The 24,778-nt window shown below is 37.1% G+C and overlaps 7 protein-coding genes and 1 pseudogene across 12 annotated transcripts; 3 read left to right on the forward strand and 5 right to left on the reverse strand.

Moving 5' to 3' along the window:
• Positions 1-276: 276 nt before the first annotated feature.
• LOC104765442 (protein phosphatase 2C 3) lies at positions 277-2,427 on the reverse strand. Its single transcript, XM_010489157.2, has 3 exons — positions 1,664-2,427; positions 1,260-1,571; positions 277-1,155 (listed from the first exon to the last, which is right to left on the reverse strand). The coding sequence occupies exons 1-3, from the start codon at positions 2,144-2,146 to the stop codon at positions 631-633; spliced, it is 1,320 nt and encodes a 439-aa protein (XP_010487459.1). The 5' UTR covers positions 2,147-2,427; the 3' UTR covers positions 277-630.
• Positions 2,428-5,180: 2,753 nt separating this feature from the next.
• LOC104778599 (insulin-degrading enzyme-like 2) lies at positions 5,181-8,637 on the reverse strand. Its single transcript, XM_087496948.1, has 13 exons — positions 7,778-8,637; positions 7,616-7,691; positions 7,432-7,499; positions 7,251-7,342; positions 7,084-7,157; positions 6,954-6,997; positions 6,707-6,758; positions 6,477-6,599; positions 6,251-6,363; positions 5,978-6,140; positions 5,642-5,734; positions 5,396-5,481; positions 5,181-5,255 (listed from the first exon to the last, which is right to left on the reverse strand). The coding sequence occupies exons 2-13, from the start codon at positions 7,677-7,679 to the stop codon at positions 5,181-5,183; spliced, it is 1,047 nt and encodes a 348-aa protein (XP_087353074.1). The 5' UTR covers positions 7,680-7,691; positions 7,778-8,637.
• Positions 8,344-9,917, reverse strand: LOC104765462 (tropinone reductase homolog At1g07440). The gene is made up of 5 exons (XM_010489179.3): positions 9,580-9,917; positions 9,281-9,488; positions 8,991-9,207; positions 8,751-8,857; positions 8,344-8,661 (listed from the first exon to the last, which is right to left on the reverse strand). Exons 1-5 carry the CDS (start codon positions 9,657-9,659, stop codon positions 8,473-8,475), a joined length of 801 nt encoding a protein of 266 aa, XP_010487481.1. The 5' UTR covers positions 9,660-9,917; the 3' UTR covers positions 8,344-8,472.
• Positions 9,918-10,405: 488 nt separating this feature from the next.
• Positions 10,406-11,918, reverse strand: LOC104765451 (tropinone reductase homolog At1g07440). The gene is made up of 5 exons (XM_010489167.3): positions 11,690-11,918; positions 11,395-11,602; positions 11,108-11,324; positions 10,845-10,951; positions 10,406-10,753 (listed from the first exon to the last, which is right to left on the reverse strand). The coding sequence occupies exons 1-5, from the start codon at positions 11,854-11,856 to the stop codon at positions 10,565-10,567; spliced, it is 888 nt and encodes a 295-aa protein (XP_010487469.2). The 5' UTR covers positions 11,857-11,918; the 3' UTR covers positions 10,406-10,564.
• Positions 11,919-14,021: 2,103 nt separating this feature from the next.
• LOC104778600 (putative inactive L-type lectin-domain containing receptor kinase III.1 pseudogene) lies at positions 14,022-15,131 on the forward strand (annotated as a pseudogene). Its single transcript, XR_015594992.1, has one exon. The product of XR_015594992.1 is annotated as a putative inactive L-type lectin-domain containing receptor kinase III.1 pseudogene (transcript).
• Positions 15,132-16,329: 1,198 nt separating this feature from the next.
• LOC104765472 (transcription initiation factor IIA large subunit) lies at positions 16,330-19,728 on the forward strand. Of its 2 annotated transcripts, XM_010489191.3 has the most exons (12): positions 16,330-16,630; positions 16,720-16,908; positions 17,120-17,284; positions 17,424-17,576; positions 17,731-17,776; positions 17,850-17,908; positions 18,107-18,217; positions 18,511-18,654; positions 18,939-18,999; positions 19,073-19,227; positions 19,316-19,399; positions 19,476-19,728. In XM_010489191.3, exons 2-12 carry the CDS (start codon positions 16,783-16,785, stop codon positions 19,497-19,499), a joined length of 1,128 nt encoding a protein of 375 aa, XP_010487493.1. In that variant the 5' UTR covers positions 16,330-16,630; positions 16,720-16,782; the 3' UTR covers positions 19,500-19,728. The 2 variants fall into 2 exon arrangements, with proteins under 2 accessions (XP_010487493.1, XP_019098885.1); XM_019243340.2 differs by lacking the exon at positions 19,476-19,728 and having other exon boundaries at positions 16,370-16,630; positions 19,316-19,467.
• A 328-nt stretch (positions 19,729-20,056) lies between these two features.
• LOC104778601 (uncharacterized) lies at positions 20,057-21,128 on the forward strand. The gene has a single exon (XM_087508093.1). It carries the CDS (start codon positions 20,501-20,503, stop codon positions 20,918-20,920), a length of 420 nt encoding a protein of 139 aa, XP_087364219.1. The 5' UTR covers positions 20,057-20,500; the 3' UTR covers positions 20,921-21,128.
• LOC104765480 (transcription initiation factor IIA large subunit-like) lies at positions 21,057-24,190 on the reverse strand. 4 transcript variants are annotated; one of them, XR_015594991.1, is made up of 12 exons: positions 23,959-24,094; positions 23,671-23,865; positions 23,295-23,459; positions 22,996-23,148; positions 22,843-22,888; positions 22,636-22,769; positions 22,418-22,528; positions 22,158-22,301; positions 21,839-21,899; positions 21,603-21,757; positions 21,397-21,480; positions 21,057-21,316 (listed from the first exon to the last, which is right to left on the reverse strand). XR_015594991.1 is itself a non-coding variant. In XM_010489208.3 (12 exons), the coding sequence occupies exons 2-12, from the start codon at positions 23,794-23,796 to the stop codon at positions 21,293-21,295; spliced, it is 1,128 nt and encodes a 375-aa protein (XP_010487510.2). In that variant the 5' UTR covers positions 23,797-23,865; positions 23,959-24,190; the 3' UTR covers positions 21,057-21,292. The 4 variants fall into 4 exon arrangements, 3 of the variants coding, with proteins under 3 accessions (XP_010487510.2, XP_087364218.1, XP_087364217.1); XM_010489208.3 differs by having other exon boundaries at positions 22,711-22,769; positions 23,959-24,190; XM_087508092.1 differs by lacking the exon at positions 22,636-22,769 and having other exon boundaries at positions 23,959-24,065.
• Between the last annotated feature and the right edge of the window lie 588 nt (positions 24,191-24,778).

Here is a 24,778-nt window from a genome sequence, read left to right on the forward strand (position 1 = left end):
TAAAATGTGCATCGGTCCTTTGGTGGGTCACGTCCTTTATCCGTGGTGTAGGGTTTCTTTGTTTACCTCTTTGACACGTCCTTCCCCTGTTATCCTCTCTCACTATCATTTCCGTGAGATTTTGAATTTCTTCAAACACAAAAACTGCTCACTCGTTGTAAAAGATTAAAGTCTCTCGTTTAACAAAAGAAAATTCCCGATGATGTTCAATCGAAGATCACCACCACGTGTATCTGAAGTCCGAACTAATTGGTTTTGTTATAAAAGCAAAAGAAATATGTACATCACTTTTTATTAATTGAAGAATTTTGAACTGATTCCACCTAAGACAGTGACACATCCCGTCTTCCTTTTCTGTTTGTTCATTACTTCATTACACACAACGAAGAAAGGTAAAAAAAAATGGTTACAGAACAAAAAAACCACCCAACCATATACCTCCGGTTTAGCTGTTTTTAATGAACCGGGGAATATTTTTTTTGCAACCAATGCTTGCATTTTTTTTTTCTCTCTCTTTTGGGTTCGGAGATGAAGATTTGAGCTACCTTCGTCCCAAGGAAAAAGAATCATTTTAAACGAAAAAAAAAAAAAAAAAAACGGTGCGACTAGAGTGATTTAGGAGATTAAGTGTCAAGCTACGTGTCTCTTTCTTCTTCTTCTGAGATCAACAACGACGACGCTTACGTTGTCGCTACTGTGTTTTGCCAACGCCAGCTTCGTCAGCAACACTGACGCCTCCGTACATGCTTTGTCCGTGATCTCTCCTCTCTTCCCGTTCTTTCTTGACCCCACCACCTTCTCATTCTCCTCCTCTTTCCCTTCTTCTTCACTTCTCCCACCGGGAGTTTGAGTTTCTCCTCGCCGTCTTCCTGATCCTCCACGACCACCCTTTCTATTTAAACACATGTGCACCATCGCACACGCCGCCTCGTTCGTCACTACGTCCCATAACCCGTCACTCGCTAGAATAAGAAACTCATCTTCCTCCGTCCGATCCGTTACCGTCACTTCCGGCTCCGAAGTCACGTACGGTTTCAAGTAGTTGTCTCCAATAGCTCGTGACATGGCTAAAACGCCTAGGACTCTTGCACCATCCCAGTATATCACTCGTCCTCCTGCTTCTTGGATTCGATCAAGCTCATCCGGACGGTCCGGCTGTTCATTAATTTCAAACGTTGAAAAAACCAAACTTAATCCAGAAAAATCCAAACAACTTATCAAATATGTCGATATATATAGAGAGATGATAAGAGACTGACCTTGTGATCTGTAGAAAGAGGCACTGCTTTACCATTCCGACAAAGAACAGCTCTGGAATCGCCGCAATTCGCGACAACAATCTTATCCGGCGTAATGACGGAGACAACGGCGGTGGATCCAACGGCGTCACAGTCCGGAGTCTGTAGCTCACATCTACAGTTAGCGCTCATCACAGTTTCACCCCAACGAACAACTTCTTTATCCATGCGAGTGAAGCTACGTTCCATCATCTTTTTCCAATCTTCCTTCTTATCCGAAAGCGCTTCTTCTTGAACCAACTCGTGAAGCCTCTCTTTACACCTCGCCGCAACCTAAAAAAAAAAACGACGCCGTTCCTGATCAGACGAACTGGTAAAATAATAATAAAAAATTCGAAAAAATCTTTCAAAAAACGGCGTCGTACGTGAGAGCAGCCATGGCCGTCGTAAACACCAAAAAAGTGCCATCTCGTTCGAGAAAACTCCGTTTGTTTCCGTACAAAAGACGGATGAATCGACACCGCATCTTCCATATCTCTTCTCCTCCCACACACCGATGCGACGCCGTATCTCGGCCTCGGATCCGACTCTTTCACCGTCTTCTTAGAAGGAAGAATAATAACCGTACTACTATTATCGACCGACGATGAGTTTATGGAGACGTCACTGTCGTCTTCAAGTAAAACAGTACTCTCTTCCGGTGATGATGATGCACAGTTCATACAATCGTACTCTTCTTGTTTGTTACGCTTATTATAAATCCCCTCAGGTTTCTCTTCCACCGCCGTCGGATTTAGGTCCGAGGGAGACATCCTGAATCGTTGAACACCAATCCTCCACTTCCGGCTAGACCAAGACGGCCTAGATTCACAAGTCGACGTTTCGTCCTCGTAACATATATCAGCCATAACTCGATATATCAATCTCCGCTTCAGGCAACGAATCTGATTTTGATCGTCAATTAATTTCCGATATAAAAATAGAAAAAATCTCTTTCTCCGCAATTTTTTTTTTTATGATAATAGAGCATGCAATTGAATAAAAATTTATCATCGTTACACGTTACAAAGGCATGCCATTTATATACCCACGCGCCTACCGCTTCACAAAAAAAAAAAAAAAAACATTTAAAATTCCTTTTTTTCTTCTTCGTTTTCAAATTTAACTTTTTTTGTTAACTTTGATTTTTCTCCTTTGGAAAAAAATCTTTACTCTTTAACGACGTGACGTATTTGGTCTTGTGTCTGAAAAAAAAACAAGAGATAAATCCTGACCGTTCATCTAGTCGCTATACAATCAAGAAATGGACCACGTAAGCATCACGATCAGGTGGGAGAGGTACGTGGCCCAATGAAAATGTAACAGAAGGGGAGAGAGCAAGATCCTTTCGCGCCACGATTGTGGTCCATTCTTTCTCTCCAGAAGTTCTTCTTTTATTTTTGTTGCCTCTTCAAATTGTCTCCTTAAAGATAAAAAAATTCTGTCTAATCAGTAATCACCAAATTTATTTCTTATTTTATTCTAAAGAATCCCATTACGTTAGTTAAAATCTTGATATTGTAGTTAACCTTAATTTGATCTATAATTAGGTCAACTTTTCCAAGACTAACGAGTTAACTACGAAAACTTATAACAGCGATTTTGCTAGCTACCTTCTTAATTATATAATGTGAAGAAGTGTGTGTACTACAATTAGGTTACTTTAGACACGTATGTTAACTTTTCATATTAAAATTCTCTTTTCTTTGTTTTATTACTTTACTACAGAACATCTGTTATTTTGTTGAATACTATCTATATGGACCGACACTAATCTCTTAAGACAACGGCTATATATATATATATGCATTGTGTGAATTTGCAATGTATCAAAGGCTCGCTAAAAATTACTGATCTTTATATGTTGCATTGTCAAAATACTCCCAATTAATTAAGATCTTGCATTACCAATTTACCACAAATAAATACGGCTATAGTAGTACTTGTCTGTGATCATATTACCTGTTTGTGTATAACAGTAGTACAGTACCATTCTGATGGAGATATTGAAGAAAAGTTTTTACAGTTTATTCATGATTACCTAACATACATAATCAATGAAAAGAGACTAACGAGTAGAGTTAGTGAGTGCATATGATTTTATCCGTATATCTAATAAATTAGTATATATTTGATTTGTCGGGGAAGCTTAGATTTGAATTTCGGATTACTTAAAAGAGTTAAGATCCACAAAGATTCTCAGCACTCAAAAATATATAATAGTGTACAGCATTTTTATAGTTAAGATTTAAGAGTACGGAGACAAAGAAATTAAACTATAAGCGTATACTAATTTAAGAGAACAATTATATTTCTGATGAATTGAAAACAACAAATCTGTCTCCACTAAGTGAGATTTGATATATAATAAGCACGAGGTATTCATATTCACGCAACTAAATCTCATCTGTTCACCTGTAAAGCTGTAGTTACATTCATGATTACCTAAACAAACAAAATCTATATATAAAATTAAGGCCTCAGTTAGTAAAGTAAGTCACACTATGAACAGAAGTAGAAGAAAGTTAGAAACAGAAAGCCGCACAGAGGACACGTAATTGTCTTGGAATTAGGAGAGTTTTGTTAACCGTTAAAGCCATTATACAATTTTTAATTATAAAATAAATAAATAAAAACAAAAACAAAAAAAGGCTTTTTTGGTGAAGAAGTGGCCCAACCAAAGGCTCGACGTTTTTTATTTCCTTGTTGTTCAATTACGGCGACTGCGGGACCCACTAAACTTTATTAGAGAATCTGAGGGCTCAGTTTTTCTCCACCGTACACGTGTTACCATCGCAGCCCTCATTACCGTTGGATATTTTTTTTACTGACCACTAGTGTTTGCAGTGAAGTTAGGTCGCTTTGTCCCTCACAGTCTCACTCTCAAAAGTCACATGACAACAACATCTTTGAATGTGTCTCGACTGCAAACATGCTAAATTGATTAGCAGCAATCCTTGCATGTTTCCTTTTCTCTCGCCGGACGATCTTTTTCGTTTTGAGCATATATTAGTGTTGGGGCGCTAGTTGGGATCGACTTCAGACAGAGTTTTCGACCCACATTAGACCTTCTTTCATCCACGTACCACATTTCTATTGGCTGTTTTTTAAAAAGTGGGAAATTGGAAAAATCTCACTCCCAAACAAAAGTTGTAGATAAGGATGATCAATAGCAACAACAATCATGCAATTGTTTCTATAAACTTTTTCAATCGCTGATTTATGAAAGATTTTGTTTCGCACTAATTAAAAAGCCGTTACTTTCAATAAATTTTGGACAGTTATTGCTTTAATTCAAGTGATTAATTACGGATAACTACATGCATGCAGAAATCAACATAACTGATACACGTTTCCATTTCAGAATGTTCAACAACAAATATTTTGTGATCCATACGTTTATCAAAAAAAAAACATCGACAGTGTATTTTCATGCTCATGTCATAGCTAGACAGTACTCTTCTATTAGTCGTCTTCATGGAGATCGATACTTCCATTAAATTACATCCGATCCACCCCATTCAAAGCAAACATTAATTGATGTACCGCTGCCACCTACAATTGTTTCCGTCTATTGGTTTCATCACAACCCTTATAAAACACACGATGTAGTATAAATCTTACTTTAATCATGAATCAACAGTTTTTACTCATCTAGCAATAAGGTAAAAGACGATATTTTTGGGAAAAAGTGAATACACATCATTGTGAATAAGATCATCAGAAACTATAGTAAAATAATTGTGATGAGTGTTACCGAAATCTTAAATTTTTACAATGAAATTTTTTAACGGGGCCCTCATTCGTGTACCCACCGATTCCAACCAAAATCGCACTTTGATTGAATTGAGTCCCTATACTGATCATGAAGCTGCTAGAATCATTGGTATGTGACAAAATCATTCAGTTTATGTTTTTGGAATATAGCGTATGAGTTATCATGACCTTATTATAAAATGCCTCACAGATAGCTGAGAGCTTCCACAAGACAACAACAATAACCGATGTATCAGGCTCTTTCAAGACATAAATCAGTAGGAATACTGGCCAGATTAAAATCAGACAATAACACAAAAGGTGGAAAAATAAATCATACAGCTTAATAATACCAATAATACCTCATCGAAAATCCACTGGGAAACACCAGACTGTTGTAAGACTTTAATTTGTTTAAACAACAACCCTAAAATATCTTGCATGTGCTCTGTATACCAATCAAGAAACAAAATCAAACCAAATCCAGATAATATCAGGTTCTGACTAAAACATCAAGCACACCGATACCATCTATTCAACATAAGAAAGATTGTTGCGAGCTTCCGTGGTCAGCATAACATAAAACAAAGACGAATACAGAAACCCACCATGGCCAGCATCAGTAAGATCAATCGAAACATTGAAGAAAGAATATTCCATACTCCAGTCTGCTTCGCCAGCATACAGTCCTGTTGCCCAACCTGTGAATAAAAACAAGGAGAATTAAGATCAAGCAAGAAACACCTTCAAAATTAATACAGAGGAAAAATTAATTTTTAACTTCTCGTCAGTCACTATTAGCAGCAACAGCTTATTCTTTAAGAAAATTAAGATATAAGTTTGAAGACAACAATTAGAGATCTGAAGCCTACTTTGAAGTTTGTTACCTCTTTAAGATAGAAACTGCTAAAGAGTTTATTAATTTGGTCCTCAAGAAAACCTACCCAAGATTTTTAAGGCATGAAACAAACTTCCTTCACCTTCATGACCAATAAGATCACCAATATACCTGCATGGTGCCTCTTCATAATGATAGATACTAGGAGTCACAGGCCATATAACACTAAGCTCATGACCCTGCATTATTGGGACAACCTTCACAAGTACCTAAAACCAATGGAAACAATCACCGCAGAAGATACCACCTCAGAAACGTTCTAACATGAATTTATCTTCGTTTCTTGTAAATGCTAAAGCTAAAGTAAGGAACAGAAAACCTGCAAATGGTCTAGAGTACACGGCTGACCAGGAAATCGAGGAATATCCTTGTTGGTGTTTCGAACATCCTGGAATAACTCTTCCACTAGACCTTGAGTTTTATCAAGGTTTTCTGAAGACATGCAGAGCAAAGAGATGTATAAATGGTATATATACTAAATAGTTTTGTTTTCTGAAACTTTACCAAAAAAAAAAATCGAGTATTGGGTTAGCTCCAAAACCTACCCTTGCCATAAACAACCAGATGCATGATGTTGGCAGAATAGTGTTCGTCATAGAATTTCATTAGTTCACTTCTTGTATTCACTCCCTTTGCTTCCGGTCGTGCATGAAGAGTATCCATATTCCCTACGCAAGATTATGACTTTCTAAGTAGGATAAAAAAAAAAGTTGGGAAGGACCAGTGACGTTTCTTATGCATCAGAACACCAGCTAAGAACAAATAGAACATAAACCTGTGTTAAATTTGTGATATGGATGGTCTTCTCTACTTAGATGCTTCTGTAACTGCAATAAGGAAGACAAAACTCAACTTAGATGCTACATACACATCAACAGACTTGTGGGCAATCAATATGAAGGGCTTAGATATTAAGTACTACAAGTTCAAAGAAAAACCAGTGAAATGCATTCTTCAGTGCCAATAATAACTAGATGGATAGATATAGTACGGTATATGTTGTTGAGAGAAGGGGTCAATACCTGGCCCAAACGCCAAGAATCTGACAACAAGTTTTTCTGATGCTCTGGATGAGAGGGAACTTGTTAGAATTCGTTGTATTTTAATAAAAGTCAACACACAGGGGAGCTATCAAGAAAGTCAAAAGCAAACCAGAGTCGACAGCCTTGATCTCCCTCATGGTGGCATCAGCTGACATCAATGGCTTGATAAAGAACTGTGCGAACCTAGTTAGACAAATAACATAACAATCCGACATATTCAAAAAGGCAAATCAGATAACATTAGTAAGCAAGAGAGAAAAGCAAATCCAAGTCAACCTATCCAAAGCTTCATCAAAAGAATCAGTGTTGATATCGAAATGGTAGTTAGTATCTTCAGTGGATGTATACGCATTTGTGCTCCCTCCATGCTACAAACAGATAAACTCCAATAAGCACATTCCAATTATGAGCAAGATTATATATAACAGAGACAAGACAGATAAGAGAAGAAGGTTACCTCTGTGATGTACTTGGAATAGCTATCTTCCTCTGGATATTTTTCACTTGCATAAAACAGCATATGCTCTGAATCCCCACCAGCAAAAACAATTAAAAGAGCAGAAGTTATTCACCCCATGGCCCATTGATTGAATCCTGCGATGATTATAAAATAGAACCACTAAAACGAAAACAAAGAGTACCAAGGAAGTGAGCTAGGCCTTCCAATCCTTCCGGGTCCGAGAACGACCCGACGCTAACGTTCATTGAAGCAGCACACTACGAGAAGCAGGCAAACATAGAAGAAATATTCAGCTATAATTTTTAGAATCAAAAATCAAAACAGTGAAGAATCGAGAGCTAACCTTGTCAGTCTCTGGGTTATCATGACCTTATTATAAAATGATTTTGATAAAGATGGAATTATTTTAGTAGAAATATCTAAAGCTTAGTGTGCATGGTGGCATGCACCTCGACCTAGGCCTACGATACATCCATGGTGTTGTACTTATGTGGTCATTTAATTTATATTATTTTTGCACCCCTTCTCGTTTATTTTCAGGTTTGCTGGACTTTTGAACTTAAATTAGAAGTTGAAATAAAAGTTTTTAAAAAGTTAAGGAAAAAAAACAAATTCCTAATTTACATTTATTGCATCGTGACAACTATATATGTAGTGTATAGTACGGCCGGTGTGTGTGGTGGTGGTGGGGGGGGGGGGGTGGAAGGTCGAGAAGTTGATGGGCCGGATCCATCAGAATCCAAATCGTCCATCTACATAACAACCAATCTTAAGGCCCGTGGCTTTACAATATAAAAAGTGAAAAATAATCCTAAATGGGCTCAAAATTATACTTCTGGTAATTTAGCTAGCGGTCGAGAATTTTTAATTTGTAGTTTCATGAAGCGTCTCTATAATACGATGGAATAATTCAGACAAGCAACTTCACACATATGATTTAGCCAAAGATAACGTGCCAAGTCTGGACACTAGATGAAACTTATTAATAAAGTTCGAGTTTTTTGTGTTTTTTTTTGTTTTGGTTTTGGGACATTGGATTTAAACTTGTGGCTGGTACGAGAAGCCATTGACAGAGAGACCTCCATCTACACAAATGGTTTGACCAGTTATGTACGAAGCTGCAGGCATACACAGAAAAGCCACGACCGAGGCTACTTCTTCGGGCTCCCCGAAACGTCCCAATGGCTTTCTAGATACCACCACCTTCGTGAATTCATCATCATACACCTAAAGATCATCATCAAAGTCAAGAGATCAGCCAAGGCAAGACAGAGAGATGATTCTTGGAGGAAATTTTAGTATATTTTGTATCTCACAGCTGCAGCTAGAGGAGTTGCAATGACTGCAGGAGCCAAAGCATTAACCCTAATGCCGTCACTAGCCCACTCGCATGCCAAATTCCTTGCTAGCTGGTTCATCGCCCCTAATGTCATAAACACAAAGAAACTGTTTCAAGATCCAGTTTATGGCTTTGTTATATTTACATGTGAAAACTATTGTAAGATAAAAAGAAACAGAGAGTTTTTTTTGTGTTCTTCCATAATATAGTATATTACCTTTTGTTGCAGAGTAGATGGAACCAACAGAAAGCGATACAACTCCAGCAATAGAAGACATGAGCACGATATTTCCACTTCCGGAAGTCTTAAGAAGAGGATGGGCAAGCTGGCTCAGATGATAAGCAGATTCTAAGTTGGTCGAAATATGAAACGAGAAATCCTCTGCTGTATAGTCCACCGTCGGCTTTGCCCGAATAGCTCCCACATTGTTTATCTTATGATCAAAAGAATCCATTAAAACCAAGATTTTGGGGTAAGTGATGAAGAGTACATAAAGATGAACGTACGAGAATATCGAGCTTGCCACCAAACATTGAAGACACAGTCTGCATTAGGCTCTCTCTCTCTGTTCTCAGAGATGCGTCACAGACTGAACCAGTGACTTGGAATCCCTTCTTTTTCCATTTGCTTAAACACTCATTAAGCTGAGATTCATCTCTGGCACAAGTATGTATTACTGCTCCAAATCCTGCAAGTTCCTCTATTACAGCATGCCTGTTTGGTTCAAGAATGAAGAAACAGAGGTTAAATTATAGTAGAATGCTTTCAAGAAGATATGAAAATATTTTGGAGCTTATATACGAACCCAATCCCTTTGGTTCCACCGGTTACAAGTGCGGTCTTGCCCTTAAGGCTCCATCTGTGGCTTTGCTCTGCTCCAGACATTGCTCTCTCCTAGCGCCTGAAGAGCTCAGACTGCAGAAGAGAACAAGTGGAGCAAACATAAAGTTGAATGATCACCAGTCATTGGAGATAAAATAAACTCAAGAAGTTGGGCCGGGTCATTGTCTCAAGACTCAAGCGGATCCAAAATCGTCGTCTACGTAAGAACGAATCTTAGGCCCGTGTCTTCACAACATATAAAATAGTCAAATGGAAAAACAAATTTAGTGAAACTAATTCTAAATACAAAGAAGTTTCCTTAAAAAATTATACTTCTGGTCTGAAACACGTACTTAGGCCTCTGATGATCCTAGTCATTTTGCATTTTAGTGAGTTTTTGATAAGATCTCAATAATGCTCACATTTAGCCGGTTGTTGATTATACACATTTGTTAACTACTTAAAGTGATGACTTGTCTGAGATCAATTATTTTCTTCTGTTTTTTTTTTTTTTTTAAACATATGAACCAAATATAGGTATTAGATTCTTTCTTGCACGTATATTTCCCAAAAACCTTGTCTGGATCTATTTTATTGTGTGCTAGTTTGGGATGTTTATCCATCTCAAAACAAAAGTTAGGTCCTTGCCACTCATCATCACGATCAGCTAAACTAACTTGAGCAGTTCAACATTATAGTTTTTTTTTAATGGAATTGTATGCCTTTTGTGCGAATATGTTAGGAATTTTACTTAGAATTAATCTACAAGCCTTATACAGAAATATGAGAGAACTCAGAGAAGGCGTGAATTTTATGATAGGATAAAACCGTATTATTTTGGATGGGAGGACAAAATAACACTTTTGATTTTACTTATATAAATTGTGATCATTCTCGTCTGCATCACTGTTGACCATTGGTTTAGATGCGTTTAAGTTCGAGTTTTATTTGTTTTTGGGACATTGGATTTAACCTTGTGGCTGATACGAGAAGCCATTGACAGAGATACCTCCATCTACACAAATGGTCTGACCAGTTATGTAAGAAGCTGCAGGCATACATAGAAAAGCTACGAGCGAGGCTACTTCTTCCGGTTCTCCGAAACGGCCTAACGGCTTTCTAGATATTATCACCTTCTTGAACTCATCATCATACACCTAAAGATCATCATCAAAGTTTTAAATATATTAGCAAAGGCAAGAAAGAGAGATGATTCTTGGAGGAAATGTAGCATAGTTAGTATCTCACAGCTCCAGCTAGAGGAGTTGCAATGACTCCAGGAGCCACAGCATTAGCCCTAATGCCATCACTAGCCCACTCGCATGCCAGATTCCTCGCTAGCTGATTCATCGCCCCTAATGCCACACACACACATACACATCAAGGCCTTAGATTGTTTCAAGTGCTTTTGCATTTACATGTGAAAACTATTGTAAGAAAAAAAAAAAAAAAAAAAAAACCTCTATTAAAAGTCTCAAACAGAGAGGTGCTCTTGTTTTCTTCAACATTACCTTTTGTTGCAGAGTAGATGGAGCTAACAGTAAACGATAAAACTCCAGCAACAGAAGACATGAACACAATGTTCCCACTTCCTGAAGTCTTAAGCAGAGGATGCGCAAGCTGGCTCAGATGGAAAGCAGATTCTAAGTTGGTCGAAATATGAAACGAGAAATCCTCTGCTGTGAAATCTACCGTCGGCTTTGCCCGAATCGATCCCACGTTGTTTATCTAATAATCAAAACATTACATTAAATCAAGATTCTGGGTCATTGATAAGAGTATATAAAGATTGACTTACGAGTATATCGAGCTTGCCACCAAACATTGAAGACACAGTCTGCATCAAGTTCTCTCTCTCTATTCTCAAAGTTACGTCACAGACCGAACCAGTGACTTGAAAACCCTTCTTTTTCCATTTGCTCAAACACTCATTAAGCTGAGATTCATCTCTAGCACAAGTGTGTATCACTGCCCCGAATCCTGCAAGTTCCTCTACTACACCATGCCTGTTTGGTTCAAGAAACAGAGAATTAAAAATAAAGTAGAATTGATCTCAAGAAAATATGGAAAGATTTTGGAGCTTATATACGGACCCGATCCCTTTGGTTCCACCGGTTACAAGTGCGGTCTTGCCCTTAAGGCTCCATCTCTGGCTTTGCTCTGCTCCAGACATTGCTTTCCTACGGGGCGCCTGAAGGAGCTTAGATTGAAAAGTGAAGAGAATTATGTGGAGCAGACACAAAGTTAATAGATAGATCATCAATCAAATCATTGGAGAAAAAAACTCAAGATGATGGGCCAGGTCCAGCAATCTATATATACATCATTTATAAGATATGACATTGGCATTAAATTTTATAATTATTTTTTACTTCAAATAATATCAAATTCAGAATATAATTGAAGAAGAAGATTTTCTCTTTTAATTACTTTTTACTCTAAATATGAAGATTGTCATTTTTTTTGAGTAATTACCAATTTGGTTTTTCCATTATAATCTTCATTTGGTGATACATAATTTGGAAATTTATAATAAATCGTGTGATAACAATTGACAAATTTTCCCAGCAATTTTATGAAAAGGATGAATGTTTTATACTTTAACTAAGAATTTACTCCATATTTTAAACTATGTATATAAATTAAAGTTAAAATTAGTGATATATTAATAAAAATTAAATCTTGATAAGCCAATATATTTTCTTGGTCCCAATTTTTTTTATAGTTCTGCTTAAGAATCGATAAATTAATAACTCTATAAATGAACTTTATACAGTATACACTTTTAAAAAAATGATGAATATGTTTTATACTTACCAGAAGTGACAGATGCTCTAGATAACATATTATATAATATAGACACATATTTTAATCAATTAATTAAAGTTTATAAAAGTAAACAATTAGTATAATTCATATAAAAAAACTAACTTACTTTTATTTTCATTGCACACATAAACTAAATATACTAAAGTGTTAGATTATTTATATATGAAACTAACAAAAATAGAAAGCCATTTATATTGTACTAATATTATTGAAAAACTACAATATAATTAAAATACTACTATCTCTATAGTGAAAACTAAAAAAAAAACACTTCTCAGACGATTTAAATATTTAAGAACTGTATCGTTTTTTCTATATCATAAAAAATACACAGTATACACCTAAAACATAGAATTTGGACACTACATAATATATAGATGCAAAATACTGTACATTTATAAAATACAAAAATTAGTTATATATATGTAGTTAATCTATCAAACAATACATTTTGCATCTTTTTTAACAAATTTAGCCTTGCGGTGTACCACAGGTGAATATCTAGACTGAGAGGATCTAAATCATCGTCCAATGATAAACGTTTGCGTAACAACGAAATCTTACGCCCGTATTAGTCAAAAGGGAAAACGAACGTAATTATTTTTGTCCAGCCAAAATTTGTATATTCGAAAACTTTTAGCCTAAGGGGAAAAAGCAACACGAAAGCTTTGTTATAGGTGAACACAGATAATATCTCAACTTCCCCATTTCATTTTTCATTTGACCAAATTAAGAGGTCTTTTATCTTTAAGACTTAAGAGTTATATTTACGAAAAAAAAAGAGAGTTATATTTACGGTTTTTTATTAGTACGGTGATGTTAACTATAGCTAGACGGCATGGTTTCCCTTTTTTTCTTAGCCAATAGTAGTATATATCTATCAGCTTGTGTGATTTGGGTTGGATTGTTGGGTGCACGTACTTAATTATATTAGACCTCTGATTATCCTAGTCATTTGCATTTTAATGAGTTTTAAGTTCTCACATTTAGCCGGTTGTTGATTATACAGATTTGTTAATTACTTAAAGTGATGACTTGTCTGAGATCAATTATTTTCTTTTGTTTTTATAATGTATGAACCAAATAGGTATAGATTCTTACTTGCACGTATATTTCCCCAAAAACCTTGTCTGAATCTACTTTATTGTATGCTAGTTTGGGATGTTTCTATTCATCTCCACAAGTTAGGTCCTACGACTTATCATCACGATCAGCTATAACTAATACTTGAACATTTCAACATCATAGTTTTTTTTGGAATTGTATGTCTTATGTGCTAATCCTCTTAATAGGTCTTTTACTTAGAATAAATTAACAAGCCTTATACATAGCTTTTTTAACAATATAAGGATTCTCCATAATTAATTAAGAAATTAATTTAGAGGATTTCCTTTTGTGCCGACAAACAAATTTTGAGCTGATAAAAAGTCAAGTTTCGAACTTGCAGCTGATTGGTTTTTTGCGAATAGTATAACAGTTTAGTGCTAAGTTTTAATGAGAGCTTAATGGTCGATCCAGACTTTTTTTTTTCTTTTCTTTTTGAAAAAAAAATCCATGAAGCCTCTATATACGATAGAACTATTCAGACAAGCAACTTCACACATAACAAAACGTACTTTCATCTCTTTCTTACTATTGTCCATCAATGGCAATTGCTTACAAATCAATAGCTCTTTCCATAATCACCCAATTATGCCTCGTTTCTTGTGTGCTAAGTCAACAAAACGAAACCAAATTTCTTTACCACGGATTTTTTGAAGCTAATCTTCTCAAGTATGGATCCTCCAAGATCCTCCCAAGTGGCATATTGGAGTTAACAAACACCTCAAGGAGACAAATGGGTCAAGCCTTCTATGGCTTCCCCATACCCTTCAACAAGAAGAAATCATTAAACTCGCTTTCTTTCTCCACAAGTTTCGTTTTCTCAATCGACGCACCAGGTCATGGCCTAACCTTTCTGATCTCACCGTCCATGGATTTCACCCAAGCCATGCCGAGCCAGTTTCTCGGTCTCTTCAATACTTCAAACAACGGGAACTCCACAAACCGAATTCTCGCGGTGGAATTCGACACGGTGAAGTCAAACGAGTTTCTTGACGTAGACGATAACCACGTAGGCATCGACGTGAACGGTTTGGTCTCCGTTGAATCTGCACCAGCTTCATTCTTTTCCAACAAGCAAAGCAAGAATATAAGCTTGAAGCTTTCGAGTAAAGACCCGATCCGGGCTTGGATCGAATACAATGGAGGGGAAATGCTTCTCAATGTCACATTGGCTCCTCTTGACATTTCTAAACCTAAGTTTCCTCTTTTGTCCAGAAAGATGAACCTTTCAGAGATTTTCTTGGAGAAAATGTATGTTGGGTTCTCGGCATCCACAGGAAACATGACGGGTAATCATTTTGTAACTGGATGGAGCTTTAGCAGAGAAGGGAAAACACAAGACTTTGATCTCACTCTACTTCCTTCGCTTTCAACCCCGTCGCCATCTGATTTTGATGACTTTGATCCCATCTTAGATCCTTCTACAGATTCAGCAACCTTAAATCCTTACCGCACCAAGCGGATCTGCACACTTGCAATCATCATCTTTATGATTTGTAATTGAAACCAAGAGGCCTAACGCATCGGTCTTATTATAAATGTATTACTTTCTTGATTTTATTAGAGATGAATAAATTGGATACCCTTAAGCAATTACATTAACTGGTCTGTTATTATTACACAAGTACTGTTTGTTATTACATTAATCTCAACTCTTTGCTTAATAAGTTTAAGATCATTTATGTTTTAAAAGAACTGGAAGTCTGGATCAGGTGAAGTCAACGAGGTGTCAGTAGATTAAAAAAAAAAAGCCTATATAACTAAATTTTTGTTTTATCTTTGAATTTAATATAATCCTTTTAATTTTGTTTGTTTATATGTTATTTTTTTGACGAATCCAAAAAGGAATAATTGCTTCCCGGATTTGATTTTATATAATCCTCTATATCTTCGTGTATCAAACGGAATTTGAGGAAGTTAGGCTATTCTGGACCTATATGACCATCACTGCCGTTGGCGTACTATCAAAGATCCCTCGTGACATACTAGAAGCGGTCTTTTCCACTGGAATCTCTCTATTTGTCACGGCCCCTACGGTTAGTATCTTCTTTATTCGTCTCATTCTTGATGATGATTAGAAGATCAGATAGTCTTTTAGTTTTGGAACCTGAGACTACTGAATGAAACAGCTCACAAAACCATGGTTGAAGCTGCCCTTCTCACTACTTATATTAAAAACCGTGAAACTTCCACCACAAATATGAAGAATAAGAAGTTTTATCAAGTTTGTAAGTGTTTTATTGTTAAATTTGAATTGGTCTAAGTCGTAGGAATGAGTCTTTCGTTGTTAACGGAGTAGTTAAATAAGTTGCAGGTTTTTTACGAAGTAGTACTAAGTTGATTGTTCTACTATAAGTTCTTTTCCTGTAACACTTTATTAATTAATCGAATCATTCAGTTTATTTTTGGACTCTGAAACTTACAAAATACTCCTCACTACGAACTTGGAGAGTAGAGATTAGAGAAAGACAAGAAACAGTTATGTCTCTTCTGCTTGATGTTCTATTTAAGATCACTTTAGCTAATCGATGGATCCAAGTTTTTAATTCCAAATTGTCATTTTGTGAAGGATGATGATTCTGTAAAAGAATACATTTGATGATTATTGAAGTAATAAAATGTTTTCATTGTACCGAACCAATACAAATTGTAGGCCCATTAAGCGAAGCCCATTCTTAACCCTATTAGGTTTGAATGATGATGGAGCTTCAGCCTCCTCCAAACAAGGAGATAGGTTTGGCCCCAGTAATCGTCTTTTGGGACATAAAGAGGTTTCCTGTTCCTGATGGCTATGATTCTCGTCGGGTGATATACAAGATAGAGTTGTTACTATTTCAGATATATTTTGTAAAAAAAAAAAAAAAAAAAATTATGAAAAGAGTGTAAAAGGAAATAAAATATGAATCGCGGGGATGATGACACGTGTAATTGTTGAGACACGATCTGATCCAAACCTATTTATATTATTCTTCGCTGCTTTTTCTGTCTTGACCGCTACTTATCCATCTCTCTCTTCTGTCTTCTGTCTTCTTCTTCTTTTGTCTACGTTTCGTCGCCGATCTCGACCGGATTCCATCTTACCACCTCCTGCCAAACCCTAGGTGAGCTTAGATTGTTATGTTTTTTTTTGGGGGGGGGGGGTAATTTTTGTGGCAAATTCACCCTAAAATGCTGCTTCTGATGATATTAGATTCCCGGAGAGAACGAAATTTGGGTTTTCGCCGGAATTAAAAATTAAGGGGCCGAGACGAAGATGGGTACAACTACGACAACGAGCGCTGTGTATATCCAAGTTATTGAGGATGTCGTCAACAAAGTCCGAGAGGAGTTCATTAACAACGGAGGCCCTGGGGAGAGTGTTCTCAGTGAGCTTCAAGGAGTAAGTTTTCAATCAGAGTTTTCTTCCTTCGCTGCTAAATGATTCAAATTTTTAATATCTTTAGTTAATTCGCCGATGTGGGTGGCTTGGATTTGATCCAATGCAACTAGGGTTTTTTGGGGAATTCATCTCTCTATTTTTTACTTGGTTTTTTGAATCCATAATTTATTTCTGGAGCTTAATTGGGACCTGTGTGTTTTTCTCCGAGTAGATTTGGGAGACGAAGATGATGCAAGCTGGAGTCTTGAACGGACCAATAGAGAGGTCATCGGCTCAGAAGCCAACTCCTGGAGGTCCACTGACTCATGATCTCAATGTTCCTTATGAAGGTACTGAGGAGTATGAGACTCCCACTGCTGAAATGCTCTTCCCTCCGGTAAATTAAATTAAACTCACTCTACTAAATCTTGAATTTTGTGATTGAGCATTAGCTTTTATCAATTGGTTTCTTTTCCACTTGAGATGTTGTTCCTGTAAGTCCTTATTGTTTTTTTTTTTTTTCTGTGTTTGAGCAGACACCATTGCAGACTCCCCTTCCAACGCCGCTTCCTGGTACTGCTGATAACTCCTCCATGTATAACATCCCTACCGGCTCAAGTGATTATCCAACCCCTGGAACTGACAATGGAAGCAACACCGATATTAAAGGAAGACCCAGTCCTTATATGGTGAGCTCTGCTTCTTATTAAGGCTGCTGTGTGGTGCCACAAATGCTTATCTAAGTGTTTTCATAGAATTTACAGAGGCAAAAATAAATGATTGACTTCATATTTTTTGGGTTTTTCTGGTTGACATAAACTGAGAATATGTTCTCTATTGCAGCCACCTCCTTCCCCGTGGACAAATCCCAGACTTGATGTCAATGTTGGTAAGTACTACTTCTACCAGTACGTTAGGTATCAGTTTGTTGTTTGGGATATAAACGTCTGACCTGTTGCTAGCTTATGTGGATGGTCGTGATGAGCCTGAAAGAGGAAACTCTAATCAGCAGTTTACACAGGTACTTAACATCTAAATCAAGAATTGTGAGTTTGGATTTTTTTTGTTTGGGTTCTTATCTTCGTTGTAGCAATTACGTGATTGCTTTGATTAGTGCCCATTTCAATTACTTCCTCAATGGACATATTTTTCAAGTTGACTAATATATATATATATAGCTAACATTATAACCTAATATCCATAATTGGAATACGTCCAGGACTTATTTGTGCCATCCTCCGGTAAACGAAAACGTGATGATTCTTCTGCCCCTTATCAAAATGGTGGATCTATACCTCAACAGGATGGTGCAAGCGATGCTATCCCTAAGGTGTGTGTGTAGAACTACACATTTGCATTTGCATTTGGAATAGCTCTCATGAGTAAAACAAAATGTCCTTAGCTCCCTTAGAAAATTAAGTAAGGGAGAAGACTCCTCTTCATTTTTCCACTTCACAAGTTTATTAGTGCCATCCAAAAGAAGATACATGAATTCAAAACTGGTTAAGTTGCATAAAGATACGCGCATCTATAAGTTCTCAGTTTAAGAAGAGAATTTTACTTTCAAGAATGATGTAGTTAGAAAAATTTCAGTGATACATCTGATAGGAGCAATTTTTTCAGGCAATTTTTGAATGTGATGCACTCCGGATAACATATGTTGGCAATAGAAAGGTCCCACGAGATTTTATCTGCTCATCATCGAAGATTCCTCAAGTTGATGGGCCAATGCCTGACCCGTATGATGAAATGTTGTCCACACCAAATGTAAGAATGCTTCAGCTTTTCATTTAGTAGTCAGAATTCCTGTGAACATATACTTCTTCAACGAGTTTAAAACCAGTAACCAGAATCTCTTACTAACTGGATCCCTTCTCACCACCTTCCGTAGATATTGAACTATATATAAACTCATTTGACTTCTTATTACATGATAACGAAGGGAATGAGAATTTCTCATTTAAACTTCATGTTCCATTTGGATTTTTCCTCAAGCATACAACAATTACTTTTGCTAGTAAATCCATGAATTTTTATTTACTGGGTTGCAGATATACAGTTATCAAGGACCCAATGAAGAGTTTAACGAGGCCAGGACTCCTGCTCCAAACGGTAAGAGAAGCCAAAGAAAGATGTTTTTAATGCAAGTAAATGAATATCATCTGCTAAATTCCCTCTTTGTTAGAGATCCAAACGAGCACTCCTGTTGCTGTACAAAACGACGTTATTGATGATGATGAAGAGCTGTTGAATGAAGATGATGATGATGACGAATTGGACGACCTAGAAAGTGGTGAGGATATGAACACACAACATCTGGTTTTAGCTCAGTTTGACAAGGTAATGACTCTTGTTTACACAGATCTACGGGTGTGTTTCTATGCACATAAATCTTATCACAGTAAGACTTGTTTGGTGTTGTAACTAGGTGACTCGCACAAAGAGCAGGTGGAAGTGCAGTCTGAAAGACGGGATCATGCATATAAATGATAAGGATATTCTCTTCAACAAAGTAATATGTGCCTCCCAAATAAGCTTGGTGCTATTCTGGTAGCGATAATACCTAACTATTCTATCTACTTTTTCAGGCAACAGGCGAGTTCGACTTCTGATCTTCACCATAGCAATGCTTCTAGAAAAGAAAGTCACAGTTCCATTTCAATGTCTTTCTTTTTACCTTAAGATTTAGACCGACCTCCGAGAGAGCGACATGATTATTTATGGGAAAGTGTACTCTGGTTGGCTTGTTGTATGTACAAAAAGAACAGATTTTTTCCGGCCAAAGAAGGCTTATTTCATGAGTTTCTATCCTCTTTCACACGATGGAAATACTTTTCAAAAGCTGGATCTTACTTACAGTTATATGTACCTCTTTCTTAATACAGCATTTGGATTCACATTCGACCAAGGTCAACCTTAGCAATCGGATGGATCTCGTGAATATATTTCAGACCAAGTGCATTCTCAACTCTGTTTGGTGCTTTGGATATCGTTCAGTTTGGTGAAAGGCCTAAACGAAGGTCAGAGTATTTTTAAGTTAGTTTTTGTCGTTTTCATACCACAGCACAAACTATGATGGTAAATTTCGTAATTATGATACAATGTTAGTGACAGAAGCGAAAGTCAAAATATGTGAATCGAAACAAAATCTTAAACCGGATTGGCCATGCATTATTGGAGGATTTAAACGTTCTCAACAGATGAAGGTGGTGGTTGTAATGTTGTAGTTATAAAAAACGACCCAAACCAAACAATAAAGACGTTGACCTTTTTTAGGCCTTTGACCATACTGTAAGAACACCAAAGGCAAAACAAGTAACCCAAGCCAACAGAGTGGAGAGAGTAGAACCAAAAAGAAGAGAGCAGCTTTATTGTTTTGTTTTGTTTAGTTTTTAGGTAATGACCGTTTCAAACGTAACTGTTATTTTCTATTTTCCTTCTCATGTTCCATCATAACCGAAGCCTTCTTTTGCGCCCTCATCCACAACACACACCAAACCTCTCTCCCTTTTATTCTCCTCATTACATCACTCTTTCTACCTTCCCCTCTCTCTCTCTCTCTTTCTTGCGTTTTTGCTTCTTTTTTTTTTAATACTCATTGGCTGAATTCGTGATGGAGAACACTGTGAACATGTTTGGAAAGAGCGTGTTCCCGAGATCACCCACTAGGCTGCAAAGGCAAGCACCCGCCGCTCTGCATCTTGACCGTGTTCCCGAGAACCCCTTTCTGCAGCAGTCTTGTGATGCTGTTGCAGGCGCAGCTATTCCTCTGTTTTCACCTCTCTTTGTTTCTCCAAATTCGCAATCTTCTCTCTCACCAGAAGGCCACGTAAATCCATATCAGCACGCTTCTCCATCTGGAATAGAGCACGATTTTTCGTTCCCGGTGAGTATTACTGAGAAGAACGGACCTCAGCCGTCAATGGACCACAAGGAAGGGTTGCAATATTCAGCTAAGGCCGACTATAGTGACCAGATTGGTCTCTTGAATATTTTTCAGACCAAGTGCGTGCTTGTACATCATTCGCAGTGAGGGTTTTAGCATTTAGAATGGTCCCTTGATGTTTCAGAATCCAAATGTTTTTCAATAGTTTTCTTATTAACCCATTTCTCAAGACATATATAGCTACTAGCTAGATATAATTGAAAGAAACTAAGAAAGATCCAGCTTTTGGGAAGTTAATTTGCCCATTGCCTGAAAGACAATAAAGATTCATTAAATAAAGTTGATATGCCTTCGACAGGAAAAATCTGTTCTTTTTGTACAGCAAGCCAACCAGAGTACACTTTCCCATAAATAATCATGTCTTTCTCCGTCTGTCTTAAATCATAAGGTAAAAAGAAAGACACTAGACATTTCAAGGACTGTGACTTTTCTAGAAGCATTGCTAGTGTCGTGTCAAGATCAGAAGTCGAACTCGCCTGTTGCCTGAAAAAAGTTAGACATGGTGTGTGTTAGTATTATTTTTACCACAATAGCTCCAACCTTAATTGGGAGGCACAGATTACTTTGTTGAAGAGAATGTCCTTATCGTTTATATGCATGATCCCGTCTTTCAGATTGCACTTCCACCTGCTTTTTGTGCGAGTCACCTAGTTACAAAGACCAAACAAGTCTTACTGTGATTAGAGTTACATCAGAGAATACATACACTGTGATTAGAGTTACATCAGAGAATACATCCAGAAACCTACGTAAACAGGAGGGTCATTACCTTGTCAAATTGAGCTAAGACCAGATGTTGCGTGTTCATATCCTCACCACTTTCTAGGTCGTCCAACTCGTCGTCATCATCATCTTCGTTCAACAGCTCTTCATCATCTTCAATGATATCGTTTTGTACAACAACAGGAGTGCTCGTTTGGATCTCTAACAAAGAGGGAAGTTAACAGATGATATTCATTTACTTTGCTTATAACACTCTCAAAATCTTTGTCTGGCTTCTCTTACCGTTTGGAGCAGGAGTTCTGGCCTCGTTAAACTCTTCACTGGGTCCTTGATAACTGTATATCTGCAACCCAGTAAATGAAATTCATGGAATTACTAACAGAAGTAATTGCGTGACGGTATCTCTAGTTAGTTAGATAATATCTCTAAACAAATGTTGCATAATTGTTGGCAAATCCAAATGCAATATCTATGATAGGGGAGTGAGGATGGATTAAATTGTACTAAGGCATTAAAGTGTCCTGTTACTGATCTGTAGACATGTAGAAAAATTATATACCTATTGAAATTTGACCTACTCAATGAAAAGCAGCATTCTTACATTTGGTGTGGACAGCATTTCATCATAAGGGTCAGGCATTGGCCCATCAGCTTGAGGAATCTTCGATGATGAGCAGAAGAAGTCTCGTGGGGCCTTTCCTTTACCAACATAGGTTATGTGGAATGCATCACACTCAAAGTTTGCCTGCAACATTGTGGTCCAATCAGGTGTGCCACCGAGACATAAATACATCATTCTTGAAATAAAAATAAAAGCAGGTGCTACAAATACTCTCATAATTTCGTTTTTCTCACACACACCTTTGGGATAGCATCGCTTGCACCATCCTGTTGAGGTATAGATCCACCATTTTGATAAGGTGCAGAAGAATCATCACGTTTTCGTTTCCCGGAGGATGGCACAAATAAGTCCTGGACGTATTCCAATTAAAGATATTAGGTTCTACATACATTTCACGTATAGTCGACTTTAAATATCTGAACAATGAGATGAGCACTGATCAAATCAATCACGTAACTGTTGCAATGAAGATTTTGAACCCAAACCAAAAAGCCAAACTCACGATTCTTGATTAGATGTTAAGTAGAAGTACCTGCGTAAACTGCTCATTAGAGTTTCCTCTCTCAGGCTCATCACGACCATCCACATAAGCTAGCAACAGGTCAGACGTTTATATCTCAAACAACAAACTGATACCTAACGTACTGGTAAAATTAGTACTTACCAACATTGACATCAAGTCTGGGATTTGTCCACGGGGAAGGAGGTGGCTGCAATAGATAACATACTCTCAGTTTATGCCAACCAGAAAGAAACCAAAAAATATGAAGTCAATCATTTTTGCCACACAGCAGCTTTAATAAGAAGTATAGCTCACCATATAAGGACTGGGTCTTCCTTTAATATCAGCGTTGCTTCCATTGTCAGTTCCAGGAGTTGGATAATCACTTGAGCCGGTAGGGATGTTATACATGGAGGAGTTATCAGCAGTACCAGGAAGCGGCGTTGGAAGGGGAGTCTGCAATGGTGTCTGCTCAAACACAGAAAAAACAAAACAATGCCAAAGACAATAAGGACTTACAGCAACAACATGTCAAGTGGAAAAGAAACCAATTGATAAAGCTAATGCTCAATCGCAGGATTCAAGATTAGTAGAGTGAGTTTAATTTAATTTACCGGAGGGAAGAGCATTTCAGCAGTGGGAGTCTCGTACTCCTCAGTACCTTCATAAGGAACATTCAGATCATGAGTCAGTGGACCTCCAGGAGTTGGCTTCTGAGCCGATGACCTCTCTATTGGTCCGTTCAAGACTCCAGCTTGCATCATCTTCGTCTCCCAAATCTACTCGGAGAAAAACACACAGGTCCCAATTAAGCTCCAGAAATAAATTATGGATTCAAAAAACCAAGTAAAAAATAGAGAGATGAATTCCCCAAAAAACCCTAGTTGCATTGGATCAAATCCAAGCCACCCACATCGGCGAATTAACTAAAGATATTAAAAATTTGAATCATTTAGCAGCGAAGGAAGAAAACTCTGATTGAAAACTTACTCCTTGAAGCTCACTGAGAACACTCTCCCCAGGACCTCCGTTGTTAATAAACTCCTCTCGGACTTTGTTGACGACATCCTCGATAACTTGGATATACACAGCGCTCGTTGTCGTAGTTGTACCCATCCTCTTCTCGGCCCCTTCAATCTCCTTAATTTAATCCCGGCGAAAACCCCAAATTCGTTCTCCAAGACTCTGATTTTATAAAGGCAACATTTTAGGGTGAATTGCCCAAGACAATTGCAATACAATCAAAATAAAAAGGAATCCGAGCTCGTTACGGCTCACCTAGGGTTCGGCGGAGGAGGTAAGACGGAGTCTGGGACTGGTAGAGATCGGCGACGAAGCGTAAGAGAGAGAAGACAGAGAGATCAGAGATCGAGAGAGGAGCGGTCAAGACAGAACAGCAGCGAAAGAATATAAATAGGTTTGGATCAGATCACATCGCAACATAGACACGTGTCATCATCGCCACGATCCAGATTTTGCTTTCTTCGCGACAAGTTTTTTTTCTCATCACCTACACGATAATTGTATTTTAATAATTAAATTAAAACCATAAATCCACTTACAGAATTAACCAAAAACTTTAAATGTTTTCTAACCACTATTAGAATATTCAGCACAATATGGATATTAATATTCTATCAGTTAAAATTATTTTTTCCAAATTAACCGTAGTCTTCTGAAAATTTATATTTAATAAATATAAAAAACCCAAGTATCATCATCTTCTAGCTTGAGAGTAAAATGAGAGAGAGGTGTAAACGTTATTTGAGATTTGTGTTTTGAAATTTTCTTCTCATATACATAGTTGATGCCAATATTCATGTTCTCCCACCTTGTTTCCCATCTTCCTTACTCTTCTTTTGAGACTTTGGGTTATTAAGTACCTTTTGAGACAATCGTTGCCATTTTTTTTAATGATCTTGAACTGTGAGTAGAAATGTCTAACAAATTTTTTTTAGAGAATGTCTTAATTAAAAGCTTACGAAATAAAAGTATTTTTTTAATATCTAAATAGAACAAGAGTGTAATATAAATAGTGACAAAATATATCATATTATATATTTTAAAAGTAAAACAAACAAAAACTTGTAAAACATTT

This window comes from Camelina sativa, chromosome 3 (genome assembly GCF_030686135.1).
Source record: "Camelina sativa cultivar CO46 ecotype springtype chromosome 3, ASM3068613v1".
NCBI classification, from domain to species: Eukaryota; Viridiplantae; Streptophyta; class Magnoliopsida; order Brassicales; family Brassicaceae; genus Camelina; species Camelina sativa.

Excerpts from the sequence above, each read along its gene's own strand:
- LOC104765442 (XM_010489157.2), bottom strand. The coding sequence starts at position 2,146 with ATGGCTGATATATGTTACGAGGACGAAACGTCGACTTGTGAATCTAGG. Across the intron at positions 1,572-1,663 it reads ACGGCCATGGCTGCTCTCAC|GTTGCGGCGAGGTGTAAAGA; the intron begins GTACGACGCCGT and ends TTTTTTTTTTAG. Across the intron at positions 1,156-1,259 it reads CTCTTTCTACAGATCACAAG|CCGGACCGTCCGGATGAGCT; the intron begins GTCAGTCTCTTA and ends ATTAATGAACAG.
- LOC104778599 (XM_087496948.1), bottom strand. The coding sequence starts at position 7,679 with ATGAACGTTAGCGTCGGGTCGTTCTCGGACCCGGAAGGATTGGAAGGC. Across the intron at positions 7,343-7,431 it reads ATTCCAAGTACATCACAGAG|CATGGAGGGAGCACAAATGC; the intron begins GTAACCTTCTTC and ends ATCTGTTTGTAG. Across the intron at positions 6,998-7,083 it reads GATCAAGGCTGTCGACTCTG|AGCATCAGAAAAACTTGTTG; the intron begins GTTTGCTTTTGA and ends CCTCTCATCCAG.
- LOC104765462 (XM_010489179.3), bottom strand. The coding sequence starts at position 9,659 with ATGTCTGGAGCAGAGCAAAGCCACAGATGGAGCCTTAAGGGCAAGACC. Across the intron at positions 8,858-8,990 it reads CATCTACTCTGCAACAAAAG|GGGCGATGAACCAGCTAGCA; the intron begins GTAATATACTAT and ends TTATGACATTAG. Across the intron at positions 8,662-8,750 it reads CAACTCCTCTAGCTGCAGCT|GTGTATGATGATGAATTCAC; the intron begins GTGAGATACAAA and ends GATGATCTTTAG.
- LOC104765451 (XM_010489167.3), bottom strand. The coding sequence starts at position 11,856 with ATGATCTATCTATTAACTTTGTGTCTGCTCCACATAATTCTCTTCACT. Across the intron at positions 11,325-11,394 it reads GTGGCAAGCTCGATATACTC|ATAAACAACGTGGGATCGAT; the intron begins GTAAGTCAATCT and ends TTTGATTATTAG. Across the intron at positions 10,754-10,844 it reads CAACTCCTCTAGCTGGAGCT|GTGTATGATGATGAGTTCAA; the intron begins GTGAGATACTAA and ends GATGATCTTTAG.
- LOC104765472 (XM_019243340.2), top strand. The coding sequence starts at position 16,783 with ATGGGTACAACTACGACAACGAGCGCTGTGTATATCCAAGTTATTGAG. Across the intron at positions 18,655-18,938 it reads AAATGTTGTCCACACCAAAT|ATATACAGTTATCAAGGACC; the intron begins GTAAGAATGCTT and ends ACTGGGTTGCAG. Across the intron at positions 19,228-19,315 it reads TTTTAGCTCAGTTTGACAAG|GTGACTCGCACAAAGAGCAG; the intron begins GTAATGACTCTT and ends TGTTGTAACTAG.
- LOC104778601 (XM_087508093.1), top strand. The coding sequence starts at position 20,501 with ATGGAGAACACTGTGAACATGTTTGGAAAGAGCGTGTTCCCGAGATCA.
- LOC104765480 (XM_087508091.1), bottom strand. The coding sequence starts at position 23,796 with ATGGGTACAACTACGACAACGAGCGCTGTGTATATCCAAGTTATCGAG. Across the intron at positions 22,889-22,995 it reads GAAGACCCAGTCCTTATATG|CCACCTCCTTCCCCGTGGAC; the intron begins GTGAGCTATACT and ends TATCTATTGCAG. Across the intron at positions 22,770-22,842 it reads CAGACTTGATGTCAATGTTG|CTTATGTGGATGGTCGTGAT; the intron begins GTAAGTACTAAT and ends ACCTGTTGCTAG.